We start from the raw sequence: 25948 nt of genomic DNA, 5'->3' as shown, positions 1-25948 counted from the left end.
TCCAGAGTAATAGTATTACTGGAAGAGATTTGACATAAGAAGACATTTTTATTTTAATCAGGAGTACCCACCTGGTATCATGCTTGTACCAATGAAGAGTAGAACAAGAGAGCCTTTCCATACAACAAATCTAGTTGTCATGGTACCAAATAATGCCACTGATAGATCAGAACATTCTAGTTTTATTACTTATGGAGATGCATTATTGATGGATCCTGGATGCTGTTCGCAACTACATGGAGAGGTATGGGCATTTGAACTTTCAGTTAACTTTAATCTATCAATGCTCAGTGTCTATCAATTTTTGACAGCACGAGAAGTCATCATTACTGTGTGGTATTTTGATATGCAAAGCCTGGAAGACCGAATAAACATCATTTTGAAAGGTCCTGCATAAACTGGAAAAAAATGTTCCATGCCACCTTTCAGTAGTTTGCTCAGTCCCAGTTCAGGTTCATAATTGGCCATTTGCTCTTCCTTTGTGAATTGGGTTCAAGTGGGGTAGGATGAGAAAAACTTAGTTCTATACACTTATGTTGTTTAATGTCAATATTTATTTTGATTTAGTAAGTCTATTGAGAATATGACATAGATTCATCAATGCATATTAGATAAATAATAAAGTATACTTTTTGAACAGGTTTAGAATAAGAAAGACAAGGAGATTTGATACGATATTTGAATAAGTCTCCATATAAAATTCATAATTTTCTTGTTATTCCATGTTAGATTGAACTGCACTGTGAACTACATTGGTTCATCTTGAACCAATTTACAGTTCCAGCTATCTTCCACCCCTATGTCGTATGTGCCTTAGTGGAGTTTCTACCTCGCCACAATCGGTTGCGCTAACATACCCTCGTCCACCAGCCTTTTAGCCCAAGCTCAACACCTCCCGACATCAAATTTACAAAATAAACAGTAAAAAATTAGAACCCTTAGATCGTTAATAAAAGAAAATAAGATGTATGATTGGAATAAAAGTTCAAACACTCTCTAATTTTATATAGTAGTTGCATAATTTAATTTCTACATAAATTTGACCCAACATGTTACCGACATTTGTGAGACTAACAGTCTAACTGATGACTCAAGTTCCCAAAATCCAAAATCTTATCCCTTCTATGTGGAGAATCCTGCTGACATGGACCTCTTAAATCCCATGCTATTTAAATTTTCAGTAATCCAATGCACCCAGAATCTTTGGAATACAATAACTAGTAATGCTAAATTCCGAATGCTATCAAACTATATTGTGAATTGGTACGTTTTGTACCAATTTGTAAGTCATTCACATGGCCAGCGAATTAGGTACCCCTGCTTCAAACATTTTGATTTGTGATGTAGCCATGAAGCAATAACTAATTCTTATAGCTGACACATACAAATGCTAAAACATAAAATTTTTTAATCCCTCTTATTTGCCTTGATATTACATAACATTGAGTAGTCCCTTACTCTTTTACCTATAACCGTTCACTGGCTGCCATTGCTGCAGTCAAAGTTGGAAAAAGGTGAAGCAGCATATATTTTAAAATATTATCATTATCAATTATTTATAATATCTGCCAGCAATTTGGACAGCATGCATCACATTACTTGATGTTGCACTTGTCTGCAGGTGGCAGTGGAGCACAGTGTCAGGTGCTTAAACTTGAGGAATTTGATTTAGATGAATAATTTTTTGAGATTGTTGTCTTTTTCCAGACATTTTTCTGCTAGTCAAATAAGTCAGATTATGGAATATCATTAATCCTTATGTTCATGTAGGCAAATGACCTGCATTTTACCTAATATCTAAATCTTTACTGTACCTTTCCTTTTTCTATCTTTTCTTCCCTGTTTTGTAATACTTCATCTGTGATCAGCTAGCAGATCTTGTAGCTGCACTTCCAAGAAAGTTAGTGGTCTTTGTTACTCATCATCACTATGATCATGTTGATGGTATGTTTTATATTTTATGCTGCTGCATATGAATTATATATAGCTTTTTTTATTCCTATGCTATTAGCTAATGAAATTCATGAAGGTTGAGTGACATGAAGACTGCATATATGTACTTGCCATTGCTGTACTTTACTGTAATGCATGTAAAGGTCGATGTATTGATTAGGTACACTGCCATGTAACTTGGCATGCATGGCATAATACTTTACTTTAAAAGCTCCAGTGTTCTTTTTTTGGTTCTGCTGAGTTGTCCTTATTGTAGTTATATGTTAAAAATGCATAGCATGGATACCTTTTGTAGCCATTATCATATCCTACAAGAATTCTTTGTCCTCATATTTTTCTTTTAGTTTTTACTAGCTTCAATATACCATCTAACGTGTTACATATATTGAATGCTTATAGCTGTATTGTCTACTGAGTATAAATTGTCACGCCCCGAACCCGGGGCCCGGGGCGCGAGCAGACGCCGCGCACCTACAGGGCGGACCCCGCAGGCACGCAAGGCAGATAAATCAGATCAACTATTAATAACTAATTAAAAATAAAATTTCAGTTTTCAGATCAAATGTCCATATATACATAAGTCAAAAGAAAAAGTCAATATCTACTAGCTAACTACATCATGATCACTCCACCCCGTAATCCCCATAGTCACATATCATCACCTGTAAAAAATGTAAATAGTAGGAGTGAGCTAACAGCTCAGTAGGCGACATCATACAATAAAGTCATCATATAACATGTCATAATGCATATAAAAGCATCTAAACACATAAATCCAAAAATCCACACAATAATCTGTAAACCCAATCCGAGACTCAAAATAACTCAACCGCATGACTACGGCCACATCACCCAGTGGCATGGTTACACCGAAGTGCCAATACAACTCTCCGAAGAGCCGCTCCACTGAGCCAACGCACCACTGTGCCGCACCCCCTGGTGCCAAACTCACGCTCCACCGAGCCGCTCCGAAGAGCAAAACGCACCCCTGTGCCGCCACTATTCTATCACCGGTGGTCGCGGTGTCGGAACTAGTTCCTCAGTACAAGTCGACAGGGCCAACGTATCATCCCATTGGCGGGGCCTAGACTATAGTCACGCGGATTTTAAAAATCAATAATCAACTTTCCAAATCAAGTCATGATCATACTCCCAATAGTAAAGTACATAACAGTTTATGAAATTAAATACTTAATTTTAATTCTAATACATAATGCCAATAATAAATCATAACATCCATATATGCAAGATACATGTTAAAATTCTACTTTAAAGCAATAGGTCACCTACCTGGGTTCGCTTAAAAATTCCTGCCACAGTATCACGAACCCCTGATTAAACATAAATATTAATTATTTAATTAATTAAGAAACATAATTTAAACTAATTCCAACCCCTTAAACTCCTAAATCCATAGATCCAAGAATGGGCCCCTAAGATCCAACATAGACCCTAAAATCAGAACCCTTTAAACCCAAGTCAATTGTGGCCCAACACAGATTAGGCCCAATTGAACCAAACCAGATAACAGGTTCAGATCAGATTTCGGGCCCAACCCAAACCAGCCCACAGATCCAATCAGGCCCAACTCAGCCCAAGAACAGTTTCCTAGCCCAAACCAGATCTGATCAAACCAGATCAGATCAAATCTTAATGAACCAGATTATCCTCACATCAGGCTAACCCAAATTCCTGACTCAGATTCAGACCCTAATCAAAACCCATTCACTCAAACCCAGATCAAACCCAATTCACGGAGTAGGTGGAACCGGTTCACAGTTTAAACCCGGTTCAAGGTCTGGTTCACAAGTGAGGCACGGATCTCAAAGCAAGGAAAAACCCAGGCCGAATAAAGAAGAAGAAGAAGAAGAAAGAGAAGAAGAAGAAGGAAGAGAAGAAGAAGAAGAAGAAGAAGAAGAAGAAGAAGAGGAAAGGAAGAAGGGAGGGGGGGTGGCTGGTGGTTTCGGTCGGCCCTCGACGGCCGACTGTGGCCCTCGACGGCGGCGCTCGGCCCGCCGCCGTCGGCCATCCCACTGTCACAAGCCGAGCGGAGGAAGAAGAAGAGAAGAAAGAGAGGAAGAAAGGGAGGAAAGAGAGGGAGACCGGGGCTGGAAGCCCGGCCCCCGTTCACCCACCTCCGGCCGAACCCATTTCGGCCGGATTGACCCCGGCCGGCCACCGTCGGCCGGTCAAATCCCAAAAATAAAACTTCTGAAACAGGGGAATGGAACCCGGTTGGCATCCCTCATTTCTCTCCCCTTAAATCCCCAAAAAAAAAATAAATAGGTTACCTTTCTCACCTCTAGTCGTCGACGTGTGGTTCTCCGGCGGCGTTGGCGGCTCCGGCGGCGGCAGCGGCAGCTGCTCTCAAGGAAGGGGAAGAAGATGAAGGAAGGGAAAAACCCAATTTTTTGAGGGGTGGGCTCTCAGGGAAGAGAGAAAGAGAGGGAGAGAGAGAGATAGAGAGGAAGAGGGAAGAGGGAAGAGGGAAGAGGTGGGGGGTGGTGTGCGGAGATCCCGCTGGCCGTTCGGCCGGCGGGTTCATCGTGGGAAGACCACGATGAATAGACTGAAGTCGGCATCCATTGCCGACTTCAGTTCATTGGGCCCAAGAACGGGCCCAATTTCTGGTCTTTACACTCTAACCAACTAAAAAAAAATTTCGTCCTCGAAATTAAAACATACCTCAATCCGAGAACAAGGCAGGAAACTTCTCTCTCATCTCCTCCTCCAGCTCCCAAGTAGCTTCTCTCTCACTGTGATTGCTCCACTGCACCTTTACATAAAGAATCGTGCGCCTCCTCAAAACTTGGTCCTTCCTATCCACTATACGGATAGGCTGCTCAACATAAGAAAGATCTGCACGGAGCTGTAAAGGTGCTACTTCAATCACATGACTTGGATCAGCAATATACCTTCTCAACATAGAGACATGGAAAACAGAATGGACCCCCGATAAAGCAGGTGGAAGTGCCAGCTTATAAGCAACAGCTCCAACTCTCTCGAGAATCTCGAATGGTCCCACATATCTCGGGCTGAGCTTACCCCGAACTCCAAATCGCATTACCCCTTTAGAAGGGGACACTCTGAGAAAAACATGATTTCCGATTTGAAATTCCAGATCCCGCCTCCTGATATCAGCATAACTCTTCTGTCTGCTCTGAGCTGCCCGAAGTCGTTCTCTGATCAGCTGAACCTTCTTCACTGTCTGCTGAATAATCTCTGGACCCAGAATTTTCCTCTCCCCCACATCATCCCAACAAATAAGAGATCTATAGAATCAACAACATTCTCCTGAAACTAACTCAAGTATTTCATCATAATGCCTTTTAGATCAAATATTAATGATCTTAACCAGTTTCAAAATAAGTCAAACCACCACACTTCCGTTGCACACTCTGATTTAATTCATTTAATTCTCTAAAGTCACAAAATAATTTCTGACTAAAGTATCACTTTGCATTGAGACTAAGAAACTCCAAATTTCAAATTTCCAAGTAGAACTAGAGCAAAACCTCTAGATCTTTTTGTCCTCAATTTATATAGAGTATAGTTATCATAACTAACCCCCAATCCTTTAGTCAAGTTTAAGGTCACTACGTGATCTCCACAACCTTCTTAGAATCCAAAAATATCTAAGTTTAATTTAAAGGGGGTAATTCTTGTATTCCCTTAGCAATTTAATTAGAAAATCTACATTGATTTTCCTTCCAACAGAATTTACTTCAAATTCAATAGGTTAGATCTGTTGAGCCAATACCACTATGAGTAGGAATTAACTCTATCGATCTCCAGATCTTTCTTCACCAAGATTCTTAACATCCATCAACAATGCTATATATGATAATTCATGTAAACATCTCATGACCGAAGTCTCTACTCAATATGACATCTATTAGTGGCTTCATCAACAATGACAAAAGATCCCTACTCAAATCTTAAATCTAGGCTCGAGTTTTAGATTAACACATCCAATAATCTCCAACAATTATAAGAAAATTCAGGAGCCCAATCCAAACATGCGAATTCAAATAATTAGAATTCTCCCATCAATATGCATACTCTATGGCCTCAAAATAATCAAATACATCCATAGGAAATAGACCTATTCGCAATATCCAACATGCCAACACCAGATATAATCCACATACATTTTCAACTTCGAAGAACGTTCCTTTCAATATTATGAAATCTCCTTAGCTTACTCTAATACTAAATCAACATACAAATCCCACTCTAATAATTAGCAGCAAAACCAAAAGTATGATCACATTAAAACCCCCATCAAATTTGAACTTTCAAATCATTTAAATAATATCTAAACATGGTATACTTGATATGCCATTGTTGACCTATACTTATCGTAGGTCAAACCTCTCTTATCATGATCAAAGACAATTTATACTTTCCTTCCGTATGCATCGAAAACCAAACCGATGCATACATTTTATCACAATGCCCAGTGATCTTACAGCTTAAACACTGAATTTAATTGTCTTGTCCTAAGTGGTCATAACCTTAAGCTATGATATATTTCTGTCACGATCCCTAGTGATCTTAAACATATGCTCAGATTCCAACTGGTCACATTTTCCAATAATCTTAAACCTCAAACTTTAGTGCCACTAAGGCCACAGTCCCTAGTGGTCTTAAACCTTAGATTATAATATCATTCTTGTTACAATCTCAAGTGATTATAACCCAAATCTCTGATAGTTTTTCTATCATAATTCTCCACTGATACTCGCTTGAACATAAACCCTAGGATACCTTAACCTTAAGCTCTGATACCAATAAATCTGTCACGCCCCGAACCCGGGGCCCGGGGCGCGAGCAGACGCCGCGCACCTACAGGGCGGACCCCGCAGGCACGCAAGGCAGATAAATCAGATCAACTATTAATAACTAATTAAAAATAAAATTTCAGTTTTCAGATCAAATGTCCATATATACATAAGTCAAAAGAAAAAGTCAATATCTACTAGCTAACTACATCATGATCACTCCACCCCGTAATCCCCATAGTCACATATCATCACCTGTAAAAAATGTAAATAGTAGGAGTGAGCTAACAGCTCAGTAGGCGACATCATACAATAAAGTCATCATATAACATGTCATAATGCATATAAAAGCAGCTAAACACATAAATCCAAAAATCCACACAATAATCTGTAAACCCAATCCGAGACTCAAAATAACTCAACCGCATGACTACGGCCACATCACCCAGTGGCATGGTTACACCGAAGTGCCAATACAACTCTCCGAAGAGCCGCTCCACTGAGCCAACGCACCACTGTGCCGCACCCCCTGGTGCCAAACTCACGCTCCACCGAGCCGCTCCGAAGAGCAAAACGCACCCCTGTGCCGCCACTATTCTATCACCGGTGGTCGCGGTGTCGGAACTAGTTCCTCAGTACAAGTCGACAGGGCCAACGTATCATCCCATTGGCGGGGCCTAGACTATAGTCACGCGGATTTTAAAAATCAATAATCAACTTTCTAAATCAAGTCATGATCATACTCCCAATAGTAAAGTACATAACAGTTTATGAAATTAAATACTTAATTTTAATTCTAATACATAATGCCAATAATAAATCATAACATCCATATATGCAAGATACATGTTAAAATTCTACTTTAAAGCAATAGGTCACCTACCTGGGTTCGCTTAAAAATTCCTGCCACAGTATCACGAACCCCTGATTAAACATAAATATTAATTATTTAATTAATTAAGAAACATAATTTAAACTAATTCCAACCCCTTAAACTCCTAAGTCCATAGATCCAAGAATGGGCTCCTAAGATCCAACATAGACCCTAAAATCAGAACCCTTTAAACCCAAGTCAATTGTGGCCCAACACAGATTAGGCCCAATTGAACCAAACCAGATAACAGGTTCAGATCAGATTTCGGGCCCAACCCAAACCAGCCCACAGATCCAATCAGGCCCAACTCAGCCCAAGAACAGTTCCCTAGCCCAAACCAGATCTGATCAAACCAGATCAGATCAAATCTTAATGAACCAGATTATCCTCACATCAGGCTAACCCAAATTCCTGACTCAGATTCAGACCCTAATCAAAACCCATTCACTCAAACCCAGATCAAACCCAATTCACGGAGTAGGTGGAACCGGTTCACAGTTTAAACCCGGTTCAAGGTCTGGTTCACAAGTGAGGCACGGATCTCAAAGCAAGGAAAAACCCAGGCCGAATAAAGAAGAAGAAGAAGGAAGAGAAGAAGAAGAAGGAAGAGAAGAAGAAGAAGAAGAAGAAGAAGAAAAAGAAGAGGAAAGGAAGAAGGGAGGGGGGGTGGCTGGTGGTTTCGGTCGGCCCTCGACGGCCGACTGTGGCCCTCGACGGCGGCGCTCGGCCCGCCGCCGTCGGCCATCCCACTGTCACAAGCCGAGCGGAGGAAGAAGAAGAGAAGAAAGAGAGGAAGAAAGGGAGGAAAGAGAGGGAGACCGGGGCTGGAAGCCCGGCCCCCGTTCACCCACCTCCGGCCGAACCCATTTCGGCCGGATTGACCCCGGCCGGCCACCGTCGGCCGGTCAAATCCCAAAAATAAAACTTCTGAAACAGGGGAATGGAACCCGGTTGGCATCCCTCATTTCTCTCCCCTTAAATCCCCAAAAAAAAAATAAATAGGTTACCTTTCTCACCTCTAGTCGTCGACGTGTGGTTCTCCGGCGGCGTTGGCGGCTCCGGCGGCGGCAGCGGCAGCTGCTCTCAAGGAAGGGGAAGAAGATGAAGGAAGGGAAAAACCCAATTTTTTGAGGGGTGGGCTCTCAGGGAAGAGAGAAAGAGAGGGAGAGAGAGAGATAGAGAGGAAGAGGGAAGAGGGAAGAGGGAAGAGGGAAGAGGTGGGGGGTGGTGTGCGGAGATCCCGCTGGCCGTTCGGCCGGCGGGTTCATCGTGGGAAGACCACGATGAATAGACTGAAGTCGGCATCCATTGCCGACTTCAGTTCATTGGGCCCAAGAACGGGCCCAATTTCTGGTCTTTACATAAATCATTGTTCTTTCATCTTTGTTTTTTTTTTTTTTTTTTTTTTTTGCTTAAAACGGGTTTTTCAAACAACGCGTGTCCGAATACACCCAAGAACATCAAAATACAAAATCTCGCGTAGCGCCGATGGCAGCTCCCGCTCTCCTGACCACAGGGCGTAACCCGAATGGTGTGCTACATATGTAGCTACCCAGTCAGCCGCCCCGTTGGCCTCCCTGTATACATGCTTAGCCTCAAAGGCCACAACATCCCTCACCATCAACCTAATATCCCGGATCAAAGGATGGTCAATGCTCTCCCGCCGAATCCACCCAATGACAGTGGATGAGTCGCCCTCCAAGATGATCGAGCTAGCCCGCAATACCCGCCGCGCATGGCAAAGGCCGGCCCAGGCAGCTCGCAACTCCGCCGCTGGCATTGATATGTCAAATAGCCGGCAACCGCCCGCTGCCAGTACCCTAGAATGAGGGTCACGTATGACAAAGCCGGCACCGCCTCGTGTACCACTGTCTAGTACTGAACCATCAAAATTGACCTTGAGGAAACTCGGGGGTGGGGGCTCCCAGGTGAAGAACACCGTCCGAAGAACTGCCGGAGCAGAGAAAGAACCCCAGGTGTCCCGAGCTATCAAGGTCGTATCTGAATGGCTGGTAGGTCTGGACTCCATCGCCAATACTCGAGCGGACTCCGCAACAAACCTCGGCGACATCCTACGCTCGCCAAAGGTGCGAGCGTTCCGTGCCAACCAAATCTGGTGGGCGGTGCAAATCGCTCGGGTAGCCTCCAGACATGTCCGGGGGCTAGCCAGCCACTGACGAATCATCTGTAGAAACAATCTCCTCTCCCGCCAGACCTCCTCTGGGATCCCCGACCACTGCCATGTCTGCCTCGCCCAAAAGCATGCAAATAGTGCATGGTCAACTGACTCATCCGCACCGCAGGCCCCACACTCCGCAGGGATCCCCAAACCGCGTCGGCTCAGCACATCTCTCGTCGGAAGGCGGTCCCACATCACCTTCCATAGAAAAAGTGCTGCTCTCGGATGGAGCCTAGACCTCCAAATCCAGGCACCATCCCATCCACTCTCATGCTCGCACTGAATCATCCGGGCCAGATCACCCAGCCCAACACTAGCCCTGCATGAAGTGCTCCAAACCCTGACATCTGGGCCCTCGCATCCTGGTACTGGGAGAGAAAGGATCCTCTCTGCTAGGTGTGCTCCGAACAACTGATGGAGTCTGTCCACGTCCCACTCTGCCCTCCCTGGTACTAAGAGGTCGCACACCCGGAGCCCCACTGCTGCCTCGAAATCCACCGTCGTCGGCCAATATCTCAAGGGAATGGTATCTACCCATGGGTCATCAGTCACCACATTGGTCCGGCCGTCGCCCATCAGCCACCTGGTATGAGCTAACACGGTCGGCAGGTACCTCCCAATCTCACGCCACATGAAAGAAATGCGGCGACCACGCCGTGCCACCTCAGGGCTCCCCCGGCCATATCTAGCTGCCATCACCCGACTCCAAAGCCCATGTGGCTCCAACAAAAAACGAGCTGCATGCCGTGCAATGAGTGTCTCCCGCCGCTCCAGGAGGGACTGAACTCCTAAACCACCCTCACTGGTGGGCCGGCATACCCGCTCCCAGGCCACCAAATGTACCCCATGACCCCCACCATGGGACCCCCAGAGGAAGCTCCGAAGAAGACGTTCAATCTTCGACAGAGTCGTCTTAGGGACCACAGTGTTGGCCATGAGATATACCGGCATGGACCCGAGCACTGATCTGACAAGTGTCAGCCTCCCCATCATGGATAGAGATGATGCCCTCCATCCCTCCAGCCTACTCTCGACCCGCTGCACCAACCCCGAGCACTCCGCCACTCGTAGCCTCCGGCCTGTGATGGGAACTCCCAGGTAAACCAGAGTCCCCTCCTGCTCGGGCATCTGCAAAATACTCCTGATCTCCTGTCTGACTCTGCTCTCTGTGCTAGGGCTGAACTGGATGGCTGACTTCGTGAAATTTATTCTCTGACCGGATGCCGCACAGTAATCTGCCAACACTCTGCGAAGTACACGTGCCTCGGAAACCCGCGCCCTGGACAAGAGAAGACAATCGTCAGCAAAAAGTAGGTGAGAGACAGGTCCCGCCCCCGGTGCTGGAACGTAGGTCTCCAGCTCCCGGCTTGCACACGCCCTTTGAAGGGCACGGGACAGTATATCAGAGCAAATGATAAATAAGTAAGGGGATAAGGGACATCCCTGCCGCAGCCCCATAGTAGACTCAAAAAACACCGAAGGTGTGCCGTTGACCAAGATTGAGAACTTTGGCCCCTGGACACACCCTAAGACCCATCCAATCCATCGCCTATGGAAGCCATAAGCCTCCAATGCCCTCCGGAGAAAGCTCCATCTGATCCTGTCATAAGCCCTCTCCATATCCAGTTTGACTGCCATCAAACTACCCCGCTTCGATGCTCGCTGGAGATCCCACATCATCTCCTGAGCCAACAAAACATTGTGGGAAATGTTCCTTCCCGCAATGAAAGCCCCCTGCTCTTGGCTAATGATGCCCGGCAGTTGGGGCTTTATCCTGCCCACCATAATCCTCGCCACAACCTTGTACAAGGTTGTGCACAAACTGATGGGCCTAAAGTGACCCGGCTCTACTGCCTCTCGGCGCTTCGGAATGAGCGTAATGAAGGTGGCTTTCCAATCCTCGGGCATGGCTGCCTGAGTGAAGAAACACTGAACAGCCTCGATCACAGCTCCCCGAATGATACCCCAATATCTACGAAAGAAGAAAGGAGGAAAACCATCCGGGCCTGGAGCTTTGTCCGCTGCCAGCGCCCAGACTGCCTCCTGCACCTCCTCCGCCGACACCGGCCGAACCAGGGTCGTATTCTCATCATGTGCAATACCTACATCAACCCGTGGAAAGTGGTCATCAGCACCAGGGCCTACATCCTCAGTCCATCTGGCGCGGGAAAAAGTCAAGTAGAACCTGTCCAACGGCAGGCTCACCCTCCACTCGGCGGCCAGACCCATCACGCAGTGAGTGGATCATACTCCGCTGACGCCGAATAACAGTCGTCCGATGAAAAAACCTGGTGTTGCGGTCACCCTCATTAACCCATTGGACTCGAGACTTCTGTCGCCAGAAAGTCTCATGCTGCCGTAGCAGTGAGTGGTGCGTCGCAAGAAGCCCCCGGAGATGAGTCATGTCGTTCTCCGGGAGAGCACCCCGTAGGTCTTCACTCCTCTGTAGTGCCGTAATCTCCTCCTCCACCCCCTCCAATCTCCGGAAGATATCGCCCACTACCTCGCGATTCCAACGGCGAAGCCGCCGTTTGGTCAGCTCGAGTTTGCGTGAGACTCGCCGCATCGCATCCCCCCGCACCGGAACACGTCACGCATCACGAACTATGTCCCAGGACTGGGGGTACGAAAGCCAAATCTTCTCGAAGCGAAAAGGACTATGGTGACCCGATACCGATGAGGTCGAAATCAGCAAGGGGCAGTGATCTGATGCAATCCGGGGTAAGTGGCTAACTCGGCAGGTTGGGAAGCGAAGGATCCAGTCCGAGGAAGCAAAAGCCCTATCTAGCCGCTCCCAGACCCTAGCACCGCCAGGTTGATTGTTGCACCAGGTGAACCGCGGTCCCGAAAAACCTAAGTCCACCAAGCCATTTAGCTGCACAAAGTCGCGAAACTCCCTCCTGTCAATCCTATCAGTGAAAGGCGCACCACCCCTTTTTTCATCCGCACTTTGGATACAATTAAAATCACCAACCGCCACCGTTGGGATACCCTGGGCTAGCAGGTTGGTAATCTCTCGCCAGAGGGTTCTCCTGACCCTGTAATCCGTGCTCGCATACACACCACACAACACCCAAGGGTCCGCCTCAGGTTCCGATACAACCATCACTACCTGTTGAGAACAGTTGTGGAAGACATCAATCCTCGCCACCCCCCGTCTCCACAGGATCAAGAGGCCACCAGACAGCCCCTGGGACTCGACTGCGTAGGTCTCCCAGTCCCTCCCCAGGCGTCGCCTCAGTCGACCAAGCCCATCACCAGACAAACGTGTCTCGCAGAGATAACAAATCTCAGGGCAGTGGAGCTGTACTAGCCGTTTAAAGGAGGACATGAAGGCCGGCTTGGCCGCCCCCCTGCAATTCCAGGCTAGAATCCTCATGGATCAACAACTGCTCGATCGGCCTCAGGTACCTCCTCCCCCTGGGCCTCGGGAGCTATCTCAAGCTGACGGCCTAAATCCCCCAGCTGCTCAGCCTCACCAGATACCTCGCACATGACTGCCGCCCTGATGAGTCGCACGACAGCTGGGTGGACCCCCTCTGCCGTAGGTAAACCCGTAGGGCAGTCACCACAGGCATCTGCATCCGGGAGACCCTCATGTGGCGCCTCTCCGAGCGGCACCCCTGTCGCCTCATCTCGTGGCGTCAGAGGCTCTACCAGACCTAACTCCAGTGGCATCCCTGGGCTAGCCACGTGCTGCTCGCCCAGAGCTTGGGACAGGGTGCCAAAACGGTAGACACCATCAGGCCCTCTCCCAGGGCCCTCAAGTGAGTCCCAGGGGTCCCGCCCAGAAGAGGTCTGACCCCCAAGCAGGTGGGTCCCCTGCGCTGAGACAGGTCCCCTACCCGGAGACCGATACTGAAAAGGGCCAGCTGGCTCCTCGAGATCCAAGGTCAGATCATCCTGGATCTGCGAGTCCAGAGGGTCCTGCGAAGCCCCAATCCTCAAACTCACAGCTGACTGGGCTCGTGGGCCACCCGCTGATGATCCAGTAGGGTCCCCCCCTGATAGAGCCCGCGGGCCCCGTCCCTGTAGCAGGGGCCGTTGTACCAGGCCGACAGACCCCGCGTAGCCCACGGAGAGCCCGCGAGAGAGTGCTGGAGGCAGGCACAGCCCGTGCGCCCAGCTGGGCCCGCGCTCTCCCCGCCCGCCGCGAAGCCAAAGGCCCCCGCCTGCTACCCGCGCGCGATCCGCCAACAGCTCGAAGCATGCCATCGACGCGTGGAACGCCACCATCGGCGCGGGGCGCGCCATCGGCGCGGGGCGCGCCACCATCGGCGCGGGGCGCGCCATCGGCGCGGGACACGCCGTGGGCCCCGTGCCGGGCTCTAAAAGCCCGGGCTCGGCGGCCCAGCCTAGTCGAATGGGCCAGCGTGCCTGGGCCCCTTGGCGAACCAGGGCCCGCCGGGGGCCCTGGCCCGCTTTGCGCAGGCCCGACTCGGCTCACTAGGCCCAGCGACGACCAGGGCCGAGTCGGCCACTCGGTCGACCTCGTCGAGGTCATCGACCGAGTCGACCCAGAGTGGAATCGTCGGGATATCCCGGTGCGAGCCCACCCCCCCACCCACCGGCGATCGTCGCCTGGCGACTTTCGTCGGCTTTTGCCAGCCTTCGGTGTCCACAGGGGACACCGGTAGGGCAACTGGCAATGGCAGTCGGGCGGCGGGCAGCTCAGGCCGCGGGTCAGACACAGACATCTCTGGTCTGCTTACCGGAGAAGGCGACCGGGGCGGGGCAGATCCAGGCACGGGTTGAGTCCCCTTCGGCCGTGGTGGTCGTGGCTCTCGCGGCGGAGGCCTCCGCCGCGTCGCCACCATCCAGGGGCCGAACACTAGCCCTGGGTTCTCCTCCCCTACACCGGGGGGCGTCGAAGCCGACCCGCCACCAGGGTCCACCGCCACAGGTGGCGGATCCTCCACCCCCCCAGAAGCCGTCGGGAATCGGCAGGCCGCCTCTAGGTGGCCCATCCGCCCGCACCGGGAGCAGAGGAGAGGTATATTCTCGAAGACGAAGGGCTGCCACCGCACCTTCGTCTTCCCCTGGATCCGGATTCCAGGTTTTAGGGGCGTGGATGCATCGACTGCAACCTTCATCCGGGCGAACGCCATCGCCCGCCGCTGCTCGGTGACAGCATCCACGGCGATCGGACGGCCGGCCCTGCTTGCTATGTCTAGGATGGTCGCCGGTGTCCAGTATTCCGGTGGCAGGCGGGGAAGACGAAGCCACACCTCCACCGGCAACACCGCCTCCTCCCCTGGCTCGAAATCAGGGACCCAGGGTGTCATAGCAAGGAGTTGCCCCCCCACTACCCAGGGTCCCAAATTTAGAGCTCGCTCTCGGTCCGCCGATGATCGGAACCGTAGAGCCAGGTAGCCGTCCGCAAGAGGGACGGCCACCACATCCTGGAGCTTGGCCCGGGTAGCCACATCCTTGGCTACCCACTCGGCCGGAACTCGGCGTCCCAGGCTGCGTACCACGACAGCCCTGCCTTCCCAGTCCAAGCGAGCCGCCGCAATGGGTTCCTCCCGGAGCGTCACGATCTCCGGGAAGCGGCGGCTCAGCCGCTCAATCTCCGCGGCCGTGGGCCACTGAGTCACCCACGGCCCCGGCCTCGACCAGGCACCAGGGTGCTCCCCCCGACCGCCTTCGGATACACCACCAGAAGTTTGGGGCTTACCTGAGCCTCTCGCCGAGCCGCTCGCTTCCGTCCCCGCCGGCGCCTTCCCCTTCCCCTTCCGATCCATGAGGGGCGTGCTACGAAGTCCGCCTGCAAGAGAGAGGAGGAGTTAGCTGGAAAAGAAAACCGAGGCGAACGCCTGCAAGAGGAGGAGTCCGCCTGCAAAGCCGAGGCGAACGCCAGGGTCCACGCGCGAGGAGGCCGAAGTCGAGGGCCCGCGGGAGCCGCCTGCGAGGACGGATGACGAGGCCACCCCCTCCCCCTCCGGGTTGTCGGACTGGACCGGTGATGACCGCCGGAGGAAAACGCCGGCGTAGTAAACCCAAGGCGAACGCCGGGGTCCGCCTGCGAGGAGGCCGAAATCGAGGGCCCGCGGGACGAGGCCACCCCCTCCCCCTCCGGGTTGTCGGACTGGACCGGTGATGACCGCCGGAGGAAAACGCCGGCGTAGTAAAACCCGAGGCGAACGCCGGGGTCCGCCTGCGAGGAGGCCGAAATCGAGGGCCCGCGGGAGCCGCCTGCGAGGACGGAAAACGAGGCCACCCCCTCCCCCTCCGGGTTGTCGGACTGGACCGGTGATGACCGCCGGAGGAAAGCGCCGGCGTAGTAGCCGTTAAACACCTCTGAGGTACGGCGTAACTAGCCGTTCACTTCCCCAGAGTTTCTCTCACTAGCCGTTTGGTCTGAGGACTTTTTGATCTATTACTTTCATCTTTGTTTGAAAATGACTTCACATCCCAGTATCATCTGTGGGTGTTCTATGTCGGGGCCTTGACCTATTCTGATTGTATATATTGTGTTATTGCCTCTCATTAGGGATCCTTTTGGGCCGGGCCTTACATTGTATAAAAAGGGAAAAAAAAATTTTGGGCTTCATGTAAAGTTTTTTGAAGTTATTATGAAATCTCTACTTATTTGTTGCCAATTTCTACTTCTTTTTGACATATAAGGTCAGACCAGATGATGCTTTCAGTATAGCAAAAATCATTATGCGGTGGTGGAGTGCCAGTAGTCCTTGAATTGCTCCCTTTTTTGTCCTGGCGACGTGGGTTTCTTTGGCTGGTTTTTGGGGTGAAATTCACATGGAGTAAACTATAAATATGGATCTTGAATCAATTAATAATTATGCTTCCAGTTCTTGGATTGTACAAAATTTGAGCTCCTTGAATGTCTTATCTGCCAATTAAGAGATCAAACCAGTAGACTCACCAACATTATTGCATTCTTAGCTCTTTCATAGATACAATACATTATTTTCTTCCTTCCTGGACATGCATGCACGTCTACAGGCTGCAGTGGCAAAAAACAGATGTAAGCATAAGGATAAGGTGGGCAGTCAAGTAGAATCTAGCTCTAGGTTATATACATAGTGCAATGTTTACCTCGTTTGAATCTTATGTTTGTAGAAGAGTGTTTATGGAGACTAGCTCAAGGTGTTGTTTGAATCTTATATTTGAACTGAACACCTTGTATTACTGTTTAACAGTGGTTATGTGGTTTGCTGGGTTGATTTTAGGTCTTTCAGTCGTCCAGAAATGCAATCCTGATGCTACTCTATTGGTGCATGCAAACACCATGGGCCGCATTGGTAATTCCTATTGTACTTTCTTTGAAGTTTGCATTTTTTTTTATGAATTGTGCTTTTAAATGCTCTGAACAACAAGTATTCCCCAGTTTTACAAGTTTTTTGATGTTTACTGTTCTGTGATGCCAGTCCCACATTTAAATGGTGATAATGAAGAATTGATCTTATGTAGGATGCTGGACATTGCTGGTCATAAAAGAAGTAGGCATACTCTGCAGTGAATCCAAATTCTCTTTTCAACACTAGAATATCTAAGTAAATGCACCCTTAAAGTAAATTTGATGGTTCTATGTATGATGTAGCACTGAATAGGAAAAAGTTGAACAATCCAGAGAGGGATAAGGCTTGTTGATCATGCATAAATATAAAACTGTCTTGTTTCTATTTTGATTTTCAGATAAAACTGTATAAGAAAGACTCCAGAGGACAGTCTCCAATAATGTATTTCAAATAAGAATGTCTTTTTTTTGCCCTTCCCTTTTCCATTTATATCTGCTTGACCCAATTTTTGGAAATACAAGTTGCTTCATGATCTCTTTTAGTATTTTTCAGTGATCATCTCAAATTTTCCTTACCTTCACCAAAACGTTTGACCTAGAATTCTGTGTGTGTGTGTGTTGCAGATAGCATATCAAATTTCATAGAACATGAATCAGCAGATCAGATTTGTTTAGCTAGAGTTTGTTATTGATGTATCTCTGTTGATGCAAACCTTTTTATGTTACATACATATGTGTTGATAAGGTGCGGTCTAGTGTTTTGATGCTCAATGTAGGTTTTTGTCTTGACAAAACATTAAGAGATGCTGGCGGCTACTAGTTTATTTGTTTACTAGGTATATTTATTGCTCGGGGAAATGCACATCCAGTTCTAGGACAACAGATCTATAGCTTTTTGCTGTTGTGGGACACTTCTCCAGTTCCTTAAGCTGCTGTTGCCACAATTAATAGAATTTATGAGATAGAAATGGCTTGTTCTGGCCATCAGATTAGTGTTTTTGCATTAGCTATGTTGTATCTATGTGCCATAAGGATTCAAGTATAAGCAGTCGCAAATCATTTAATGATTATTATGAACAACAATATTCGTCCCTGTACCCATTGTCCTTTGCCAAAGAGTGTCAATTCCACGAAGAAATGTCTCATTGAAGTGAATATCTGCTTTGAAGGACAAAAATTTAGACTGAAAGGACAAGGCTTTGGCTTGAAAATAATTCTTAGATGGATCAATAGAGTCTATTATCATCGTAAGACAACTTCCTTTCAGTCAAAAGTTATATGATGTTCAACAGCTTGTCAACTGGACAGTCGCTGATGCTTGGAGGAACACAAACAGACAAACAACCCATTTCTGGGTATGTGTTATACATAAGCACCTGCATGAATATCTAATAATTCAAGCGCCTGTATAGCAAATGATGACTGAGATACCGTACTTTAGCAGAGTAGATATAATCCAGATGCATTCTTCTCTTTTTTATAACTACTTGAAAATTGGACATTATTTTGTAGTTTCTGGTGAACTTTACTGTCAAATACAGTTTTTTTTTTTAAATTTCATCTTTACTTGTTATGATGTGACAGGAAAATGGACTCTTAAATATTCCCTAATAACTGGCGGGGAGAAGATTTGCATAGGTGGTCAGCAATTGGAAGTTATTTCTGCTCCTGTATGAGATATTCAATTTTAATCTGTTTCAAGAAGACCATAACATTTCACATCGGCATAAATTTGATTTTTAGATTAGTGGAAATCCTTGCATTGCATTTAGTACATAAGTTTGCAGACACAAATATTATCTTTAATAAGAAAAAATGATAAATTACTGCTTCATTTAATAAAAAAAATTGTTAGGAAAAGAAATCACCCTGTGACTGTTATATGATATGAATCATAAAAAGATGCCTCTCTTTGGTATTTGTCAAAAGTTAAGGAGTAATTGTTCATGAGGATAAACAATCTCATTAGGATTTGAAGCCAAATTTTGATGATGTCATGCCCATTGAGCAAGGCACCACACTGATGGTGACATATATAAAATCCCATAATTTGATGATGAAGAAATACAAAATGAATACCACACCAAGTATGATATACATACATATACATGTATCATGTATGTGTGTGTGATGTGCGTACCTATGTACGTATGATCATGGAAGACTAACAGGCTAATGAACTTTCCTCAGCAACTCTGTGTCTCTTCTACAATCATGCCAAGAGTTTTTCATGAAAAGCTAGACTTAACGTACAGAATATGGCAGATATGTCTTTCGAGTTGGGAATTCATGGAATAGGTAGCGAAAACAGTGGTATGAATATTACCATGCAAAAGGTGACCAACGTGCAGCTTTAAGAAGGGTGGTGCTTAAAGATGCATGATAAACATGCACCAAATCAGTAGAGGCAGAAGCTACAAAGATGTGGCTTTGGTGACCAAGGAGGTTTGCAATTATGTGGACATCGCACTCAGGGAAACTAAATGATGCATGACTGATAACCATAGAAAGGGACATATGTTGACAAAGGTGACTTGATAAAAGTCTATGCAAAATGTGCAAAAGGTGACTTGGTAGCTTTGGTATAAGATCTGTAGGAAATTGCAGTCATTGACTGATAATCATGATGTATAACTAACCTACATGCTACATATTACATGTAAGATACAGCATATATAGAATAATACACTACAAGATTGGCAAACTGGAAGTCAGCATGCCGCTGCTTAGGTCTATGTTGAATGTGCTAAGGATTACACATTATCATCATCCAGTATCTGATAAATGTTGTGTTATAAATGCACTACCAAATGCTAATGTTATTTAGAAGCTCATGTAGTGAACTAGCATCCATGCCATATTAATTTACACACACCATGTGCATTATAGCATTGTGACAAACACAGACCACCACCACGGGCACTGATACCCTCAGACCCATGGGGAAAGACAAGGCCTTAGGGTCTGATGCAATTGACCTGTACAAATCATGCATGTATTCTACTAGACCTGATTCTAATCTTTCACTACATGGGATGATACAACCATATGGAGGACAGTAATAAGATGCATCTTAATAAAAACATTCTTGAGTACTAGGATGGGTAGAAGCCCAACCTAAAACCAGAGTGAGCGTAGCATCGAACCCAGGTCTCTTGTATGGGCACAAGACTTTACTAAATCTGGCAGCCTGCACATGATGATATGATGACAAAAGTTATAGGAAATTCCCCTGCTTGCAATAAAATCTCTTTAGTGCTCCCTGTATAAATCATTTGAAGTCCATCACTAGTAGTATCTATATCTTGATGATGTCTTCTGAAGGCTTTGAACCCAAATGCTTCCTATCATTATTAAATTGGCATTTCTCTTCCCCCTACTTGCTTCGCTTCTTATATTCCTGTCAGGTAGAGATTGAGTACAGCAACTATCTGCTTTGCACAGAGAACCTTATTAACACATCGAGATCAATGTTAAAACTCAGAAGCTTACCTATTTAGTGAAGGTCTCCAAGCCTTAAGGATTGTATTGGTGCTACACCACAAACACCTCTAGTAGTCCCATCATAGTCATTGTTGTTATCTAGCTCTTTCATAGGTGTTCATTTGGGTGCTTGGGTGATGGATGTGCAGTAGAATGCATAGATGATTATCTGCTAATCAGCCCTGATGGTTGCCTTGCCTTGGTTGCTCTCTTTTTTACAAAGAGCCACTTCTTGTAGCTAAATGGATATGTGTGCGTATTTTGTCTAAAGGGCGTCCAAGTGCAAGAGGATCCTACCTCTGATGGGTCTTGGGTGGGTCAGATGTATGCAGCCTTACCTCCACTTTTTAAAAAGGCTTTTTCCATTTTTCTAACCTGTGACACCAAGGTCACGATGGAGCATTCTTTTTGCTGGGCCAAGATGCGCCTGCTATGTACACATATTTTATCTGATATAAAATAATTTCTGATTAATCTTTTTTAAAATATGACACATGTATGCTAATATAAGAATGAAAAACATTAGAATGGACCCAGCAAAATATCGGATTGCATTGAATAAAAGTGAAAACGAATATAAAAATAGTATTAACAACTCCACATGCTATTCGCCGAAGGGGGGTAACGACCAATTCCCAGGTGACAGGTCCATTTATGGACCGGATATCCCCCCGAGGGGGCAGGGGGGTAACGTCCATCTAATCTGGAATTGAGTCAATAGTCCTTCTTTAGAATCAGTGGAAATGTCGGGGGTTCCCCAAGTCAGCAATAGCAAGTCTGCAAGACATAGCCTCAGACTCCTGGTCTGAGGTCTCATTTGTCGTCTTTTGCAAAGACGGGAGTCAACCTCTACGGTTCGGTTCGTAGGGATAAAGAAGAAAAAGGCCCCCAATGAAAGTCAGCAATAGAGAGGAAGCGAAAAGCGCTGATTCTGTTCTATACAAAAGCATGACAAATCGCCTAAGACAAACTGGTGCTCGACGTGTAGACCAATCGTAAACAAATCAGTGTCTTGTCTGAATCGAGAATAGCAATTCCATTTCTGGAACCACAGATATAGACTTTGAAATGGTGAGCAGCTACCCGACGGCCGAGATGTGCGTTCGTACTAAGTATCCAGGAAAAAGCAGAATATTTGATGGAAGAACAGGGGATCCTTTTGAACAACCCGAACCCATATCCAGTTTATGGTCTATTTTAATCCGTCAAAGCATTGATGAATCTTGTGCTCACAATGGACTTTTTTGTCAGCTTTCTATCTCTCTGTTGAACATTTCTATGCCAATACGCAGTACATTTCCATTCTCTTCACATGAGCTCAACCTCCCACTAAATTGGATAACCAAGGAGGTTTAACATTCTCTACCATTTGATTTATGACAACCACGATATACTACACTACTAATGCATGCACACTCACAGTACATACATATATGCATTTAGATTTTCATTTTAGTGTGGTGTTTTTTTTCCCCAGATTACAATATATCTCAAAGTGTCCATAATTGTGAATGATACACAAAACATTCACCATGCATGTCTTGATACAACTTTAAATGTTAGTATATTAAAACTAATATGCAATCTAATAATACTAATGATGTTGATTAACCAAAGGATAGTTAACTTTTGTACTAAGTAGGTCGCTTAGGTGATTGCCTAGGCCTCGGAGGACAGATAAGGTAGTTCCACGGTCTAGGGTCAATTGGATTGTCCGACAACCGTTTCACGCCATCTTCATTAGAATTGAGTATATTGACATGTGTAAAAGAACTTATGTACCTTAAGTCTTCATATTAATTTTCATATGCTTAATTGAGCACACTTTTCTACATTAACAATGGTAACACTTTTCTATTTGGGATTGACTTTATGAATCTAACTATGATTCATTGAATTTTTTATCATGAGCTTTCAACCTTAAGGAGACTTCATAATTTGGTCTTTAATTCTTGTATGATGTTACTCTTAGCAACGGTTCTTGCCAAGGACTGTAGTTGGTTGCCAAGAACCAGTGTAGTAACAGCATAGTAAAAATATTTTGCTAAGATCAAGTGTAATGCCAGTTCTTGCCAAGAAACCTAAATGGCTAGTTGGTTGGAAAGAGAAGAAATATTTTGTCGGCTTTGCATTCTAAGCTTATGCTACCCCTTAGCAACACTCCCGAAGATCAATCTAGGGTTTGAACGAGTTTTTAACTAACAACTCTAGATTAGCAACTTAAACCACCAACCTTGTGTAAAAAATATCAAGTGATATGCAATAGTATGTTAATATGTTGATAATTTTGTACCTTATCTAATCCATTTTTTTAACAAATTAATCATTGGGCACATACCATGCTCTTTCTCTTTTGGTGCCCAACATTTCCACTATATCATCCTTATGTAATCTAACCATGAGTATGTGGTTCCGATTTCATTGTTTTTTCTTTTAATACTTACAAGGCAATATGTATGTCTTTCAGGGTCATACAGATGGTCATCTTGCTCTGCTCCATGTTAGTACAAACACGCTTGTCGTAGGCGATCATTGTGTAGGGTAAGAATTTTAATCCAAGATATGAAGAATGTTTTTATAATTTTCAACTAAATACAAACAAAGAAGGATAGCTATAGTAGATGGCCCAATGAAAGGCTATTGCTTAGATGTCTAATTATATGTGTCAAACCATGTAATATACATAGTGCTAAGAACTTTAAATATTATGTCAATAGTTATGGGGATTGCTTTTAGTTAAATTACTTGGTATAATGCAAATTATAAATGTAATCTTTCAAGATGAAACTTCAAAATGAAGGTACAAAGAGGATATGAGCATTAGTATTTTGTGGACTTGCATGAATTTCATGAAGGTATTTGATCATTGGTATCTTATTGAGTGACCTTTTCTTGATTGTCAATATGATGATACCATCAATAGTGCATATTTATGGCAGTGCCCTTACAAAGATTATGTAGGTCTCATGCTTTTGGTTGCAATAGTTTTAGCGGTCTTAGAAGTTTTGGAGTTTCTGTTAAAAAATAAGAAAAATATTTGAAAATGTAAAAAAAAACAAAGGAAGCCAGGCAAAGTTACTTGACAATATTATGCTATAATAGATTCTTTATATGTCTACATTGATAATCTTAGTGATCCAGAAGGATCACCAAACTTGTTGGGATCACTTTGGCCACCTTGGAAAGGCTTGGATGGGGTCCAGGGGGGAAATCCACCGTATTCAAGGCTAATTTGCACAACAAAACTCTCGGAGGCCATAATTTTCTTGTATAGGGCCCGTTTTCAGTAACTACATTTTAAAATTAACTTTTCGAGTTCTATGCTTGGGCTTTGTCGCACCCATTGATGTGGGGTTTTGACAATGTTTGTGCCTCGAAATGGGATGGTCAAAGTAAAAGTTTTCTTTTAGATAAGACTTTTTGTACAATGTCCGATTTCAAGGCTCTTCTTTTCGAAATTGAACAACTTTTTGAGTATGCTTGGGGTTTATCTCATCCCATTGATGTACGGTTCTGACAACGTTTGGGCCTCAAAACAGGCTGATCAAAGTAAAAAATTTACTTATCGACTTTGATTGGGCATATCTTCCAAATTGGGAGGAATCAGACGATGCGGCAAAAGGCAAAGTTGATATAGAAGTGGAGATCGAGCTTCAGAAAGATTTTAGCTTTTTCGTGATTATTTCTACTTGTCACTGGCTATTTAGGAAATATGTAACCTATTTTAACTAGAAGGGGAATCCGACTCGAATTTTTTAAGAGCATACCTCAATAGTATAATTAAAGGATATGTGTAACAATTTTGTTCGTTTTTTATGGAAGTAAAGGGCTTAGAACCCCATTTTCGAAAATTCTTAATATTATCTATTATTTTGTTTTGTGAATTTTGAGTTGAGCGGGTTGAAAAAAATTCTTTCTTTTTTCTAATTAGATCTCTCAGTGTGAAGTTAATGTTGCATATAAGTAAGATTACACATATTAGTTTTTTTTTATATATCTACTTCAATTGGTCAAAAATTCATTATGTTGGCAATTGCGAAGCTTTTTAGTGCCTAGTGCAAATTATTATTTTTTTAGTAGCACTTACAGATGTGTTGAATTTGGCCATTCTTTCTCATTATTTTGAGGTTATGTGGCTATTTAATCAAATGAATGTAGTATTTTTTTTTAATTTTGTGCCAAAATGATGTTGTTCTTGTGAAATGAATTGTCTTTAGTTGTTCACACTAATTTTTATAAAGTATGGAAATATGATTATTAAAATATAATAAGGTAACAATTGTGAACACTAATTCTTTAGTTGTTTCCAATGCTTTGGTGTTTCATGGTTATATTCTTTGTAGCTAGTAGGCTATCTATTGAGTAGTTTATTAGGTAGCAATTGATGAAAGATGGCAGGCAAACAAAAAGTTTAAATCTCGATACTTTTGAGGATATCCTAGATGCATCTGTAGATGCTGGTTCTTTTTATGTTTTGGGTCCTTTTAATCCTAACAAGTAATATAAGATACTCTAGGTCTGCTCTTAAATGAACTAAGCCTTCTTGCACATTTTTATTATGGTGGTAAATAGGAAGGATCTTGTAAAGTATTTATGGTACTTTTATTTGCAACCTTGGAATGATCCTTTGCTTGATAGTAGTTAGTTCTCCATACAACTTCTCCCTACAACTCCATGATCGATCCTTTCTTCTCCTTCTATTGCTCTGTTTTCAGCTTTGTGAAATAAAGCCTCTAACAAGGCCGAGAGACACCATTTTGGTGGGAAATGAATCGATCTTGGCAGTAAATGAAGGCCATATGTGATCAAAACAATACAGCTTTGCCCTAGATTGTGCCACATAAGTAAACTGAGGGGTAACGTGTGAGGCACGTGATATTTTCCGTTATCTATTTAACGACCGAGTGACGAAGGGATCAAATTGTTAACAAGTTATACGTTCGGAAGTCAAATTATGAGAAATTGAAGTTCAAGGTTTAAATTAAGTTGGGACATAAGATTCAGGATTTTTTGTGAAAATTTAGCCATTATTATATTATTATAATAATATGATATATTATATTAGTATATAATATAATATAATGTGATGCATCTAATACTAGTTAATAATTATAGGGTTTGATTCATGACCAGAATCGAAATTGGAATGGGAATTGGAATAGCTATATTCCCTGATGTATTCGGTTTGTGACTGAAATCGGAATCGGAATCAGAATATGACTTGAATACCAGAGAAGATACAGGATTGGGTTTTTTGGGGAATTGGAGCATTCCCCATTTTTCCTTGGAATTGTAATTGGAATGGGACTCACCCCAACTAAACGGTTAGAATGGTAGTCACTCATTCCCATTTCCATTCCCATTTCCATTCCAGTGCCCAACTCGCCCAACCAAACATGCCCATAATTTAATAT

At 44.7% G+C, this 25948-nt stretch overlaps 1 protein-coding gene across 1 annotated transcript in view; it reads left to right on the top strand.

The window, feature by feature from the left end:
- The window catches only part of LOC103718831, a 41845-nt gene that overhangs the window by 4565 nt on the left and 11332 nt on the right, over positions 1-25948 (top strand). The window contains exons 4-8 of the mRNA XM_039130129.1: positions 62-244; positions 1869-1944; positions 16984-17055; positions 18636-18721; positions 23002-23075. Coding sequence (XP_038986057.1) covers positions 62-244; positions 1869-1944; positions 16984-17055; positions 18636-18721; positions 23002-23075 — 491 coding nt within the window. The remainder of the gene's footprint in view (positions 1-61; positions 245-1868; positions 1945-16983; positions 17056-18635; positions 18722-23001; positions 23076-25948) is intronic.

The sequence above is a fragment of the Phoenix dactylifera genome, chromosome 9 (assembly GCF_009389715.1).
Source record: "Phoenix dactylifera cultivar Barhee BC4 chromosome 9, palm_55x_up_171113_PBpolish2nd_filt_p, whole genome shotgun sequence".
NCBI lineage: Eukaryota > Viridiplantae > Streptophyta > Magnoliopsida > Arecales > Arecaceae > Phoenix > Phoenix dactylifera.
The sequence above is the reverse complement of the archived record's forward strand: the minus strand, read 5'-3'. Positions and strand labels throughout refer to the sequence as shown.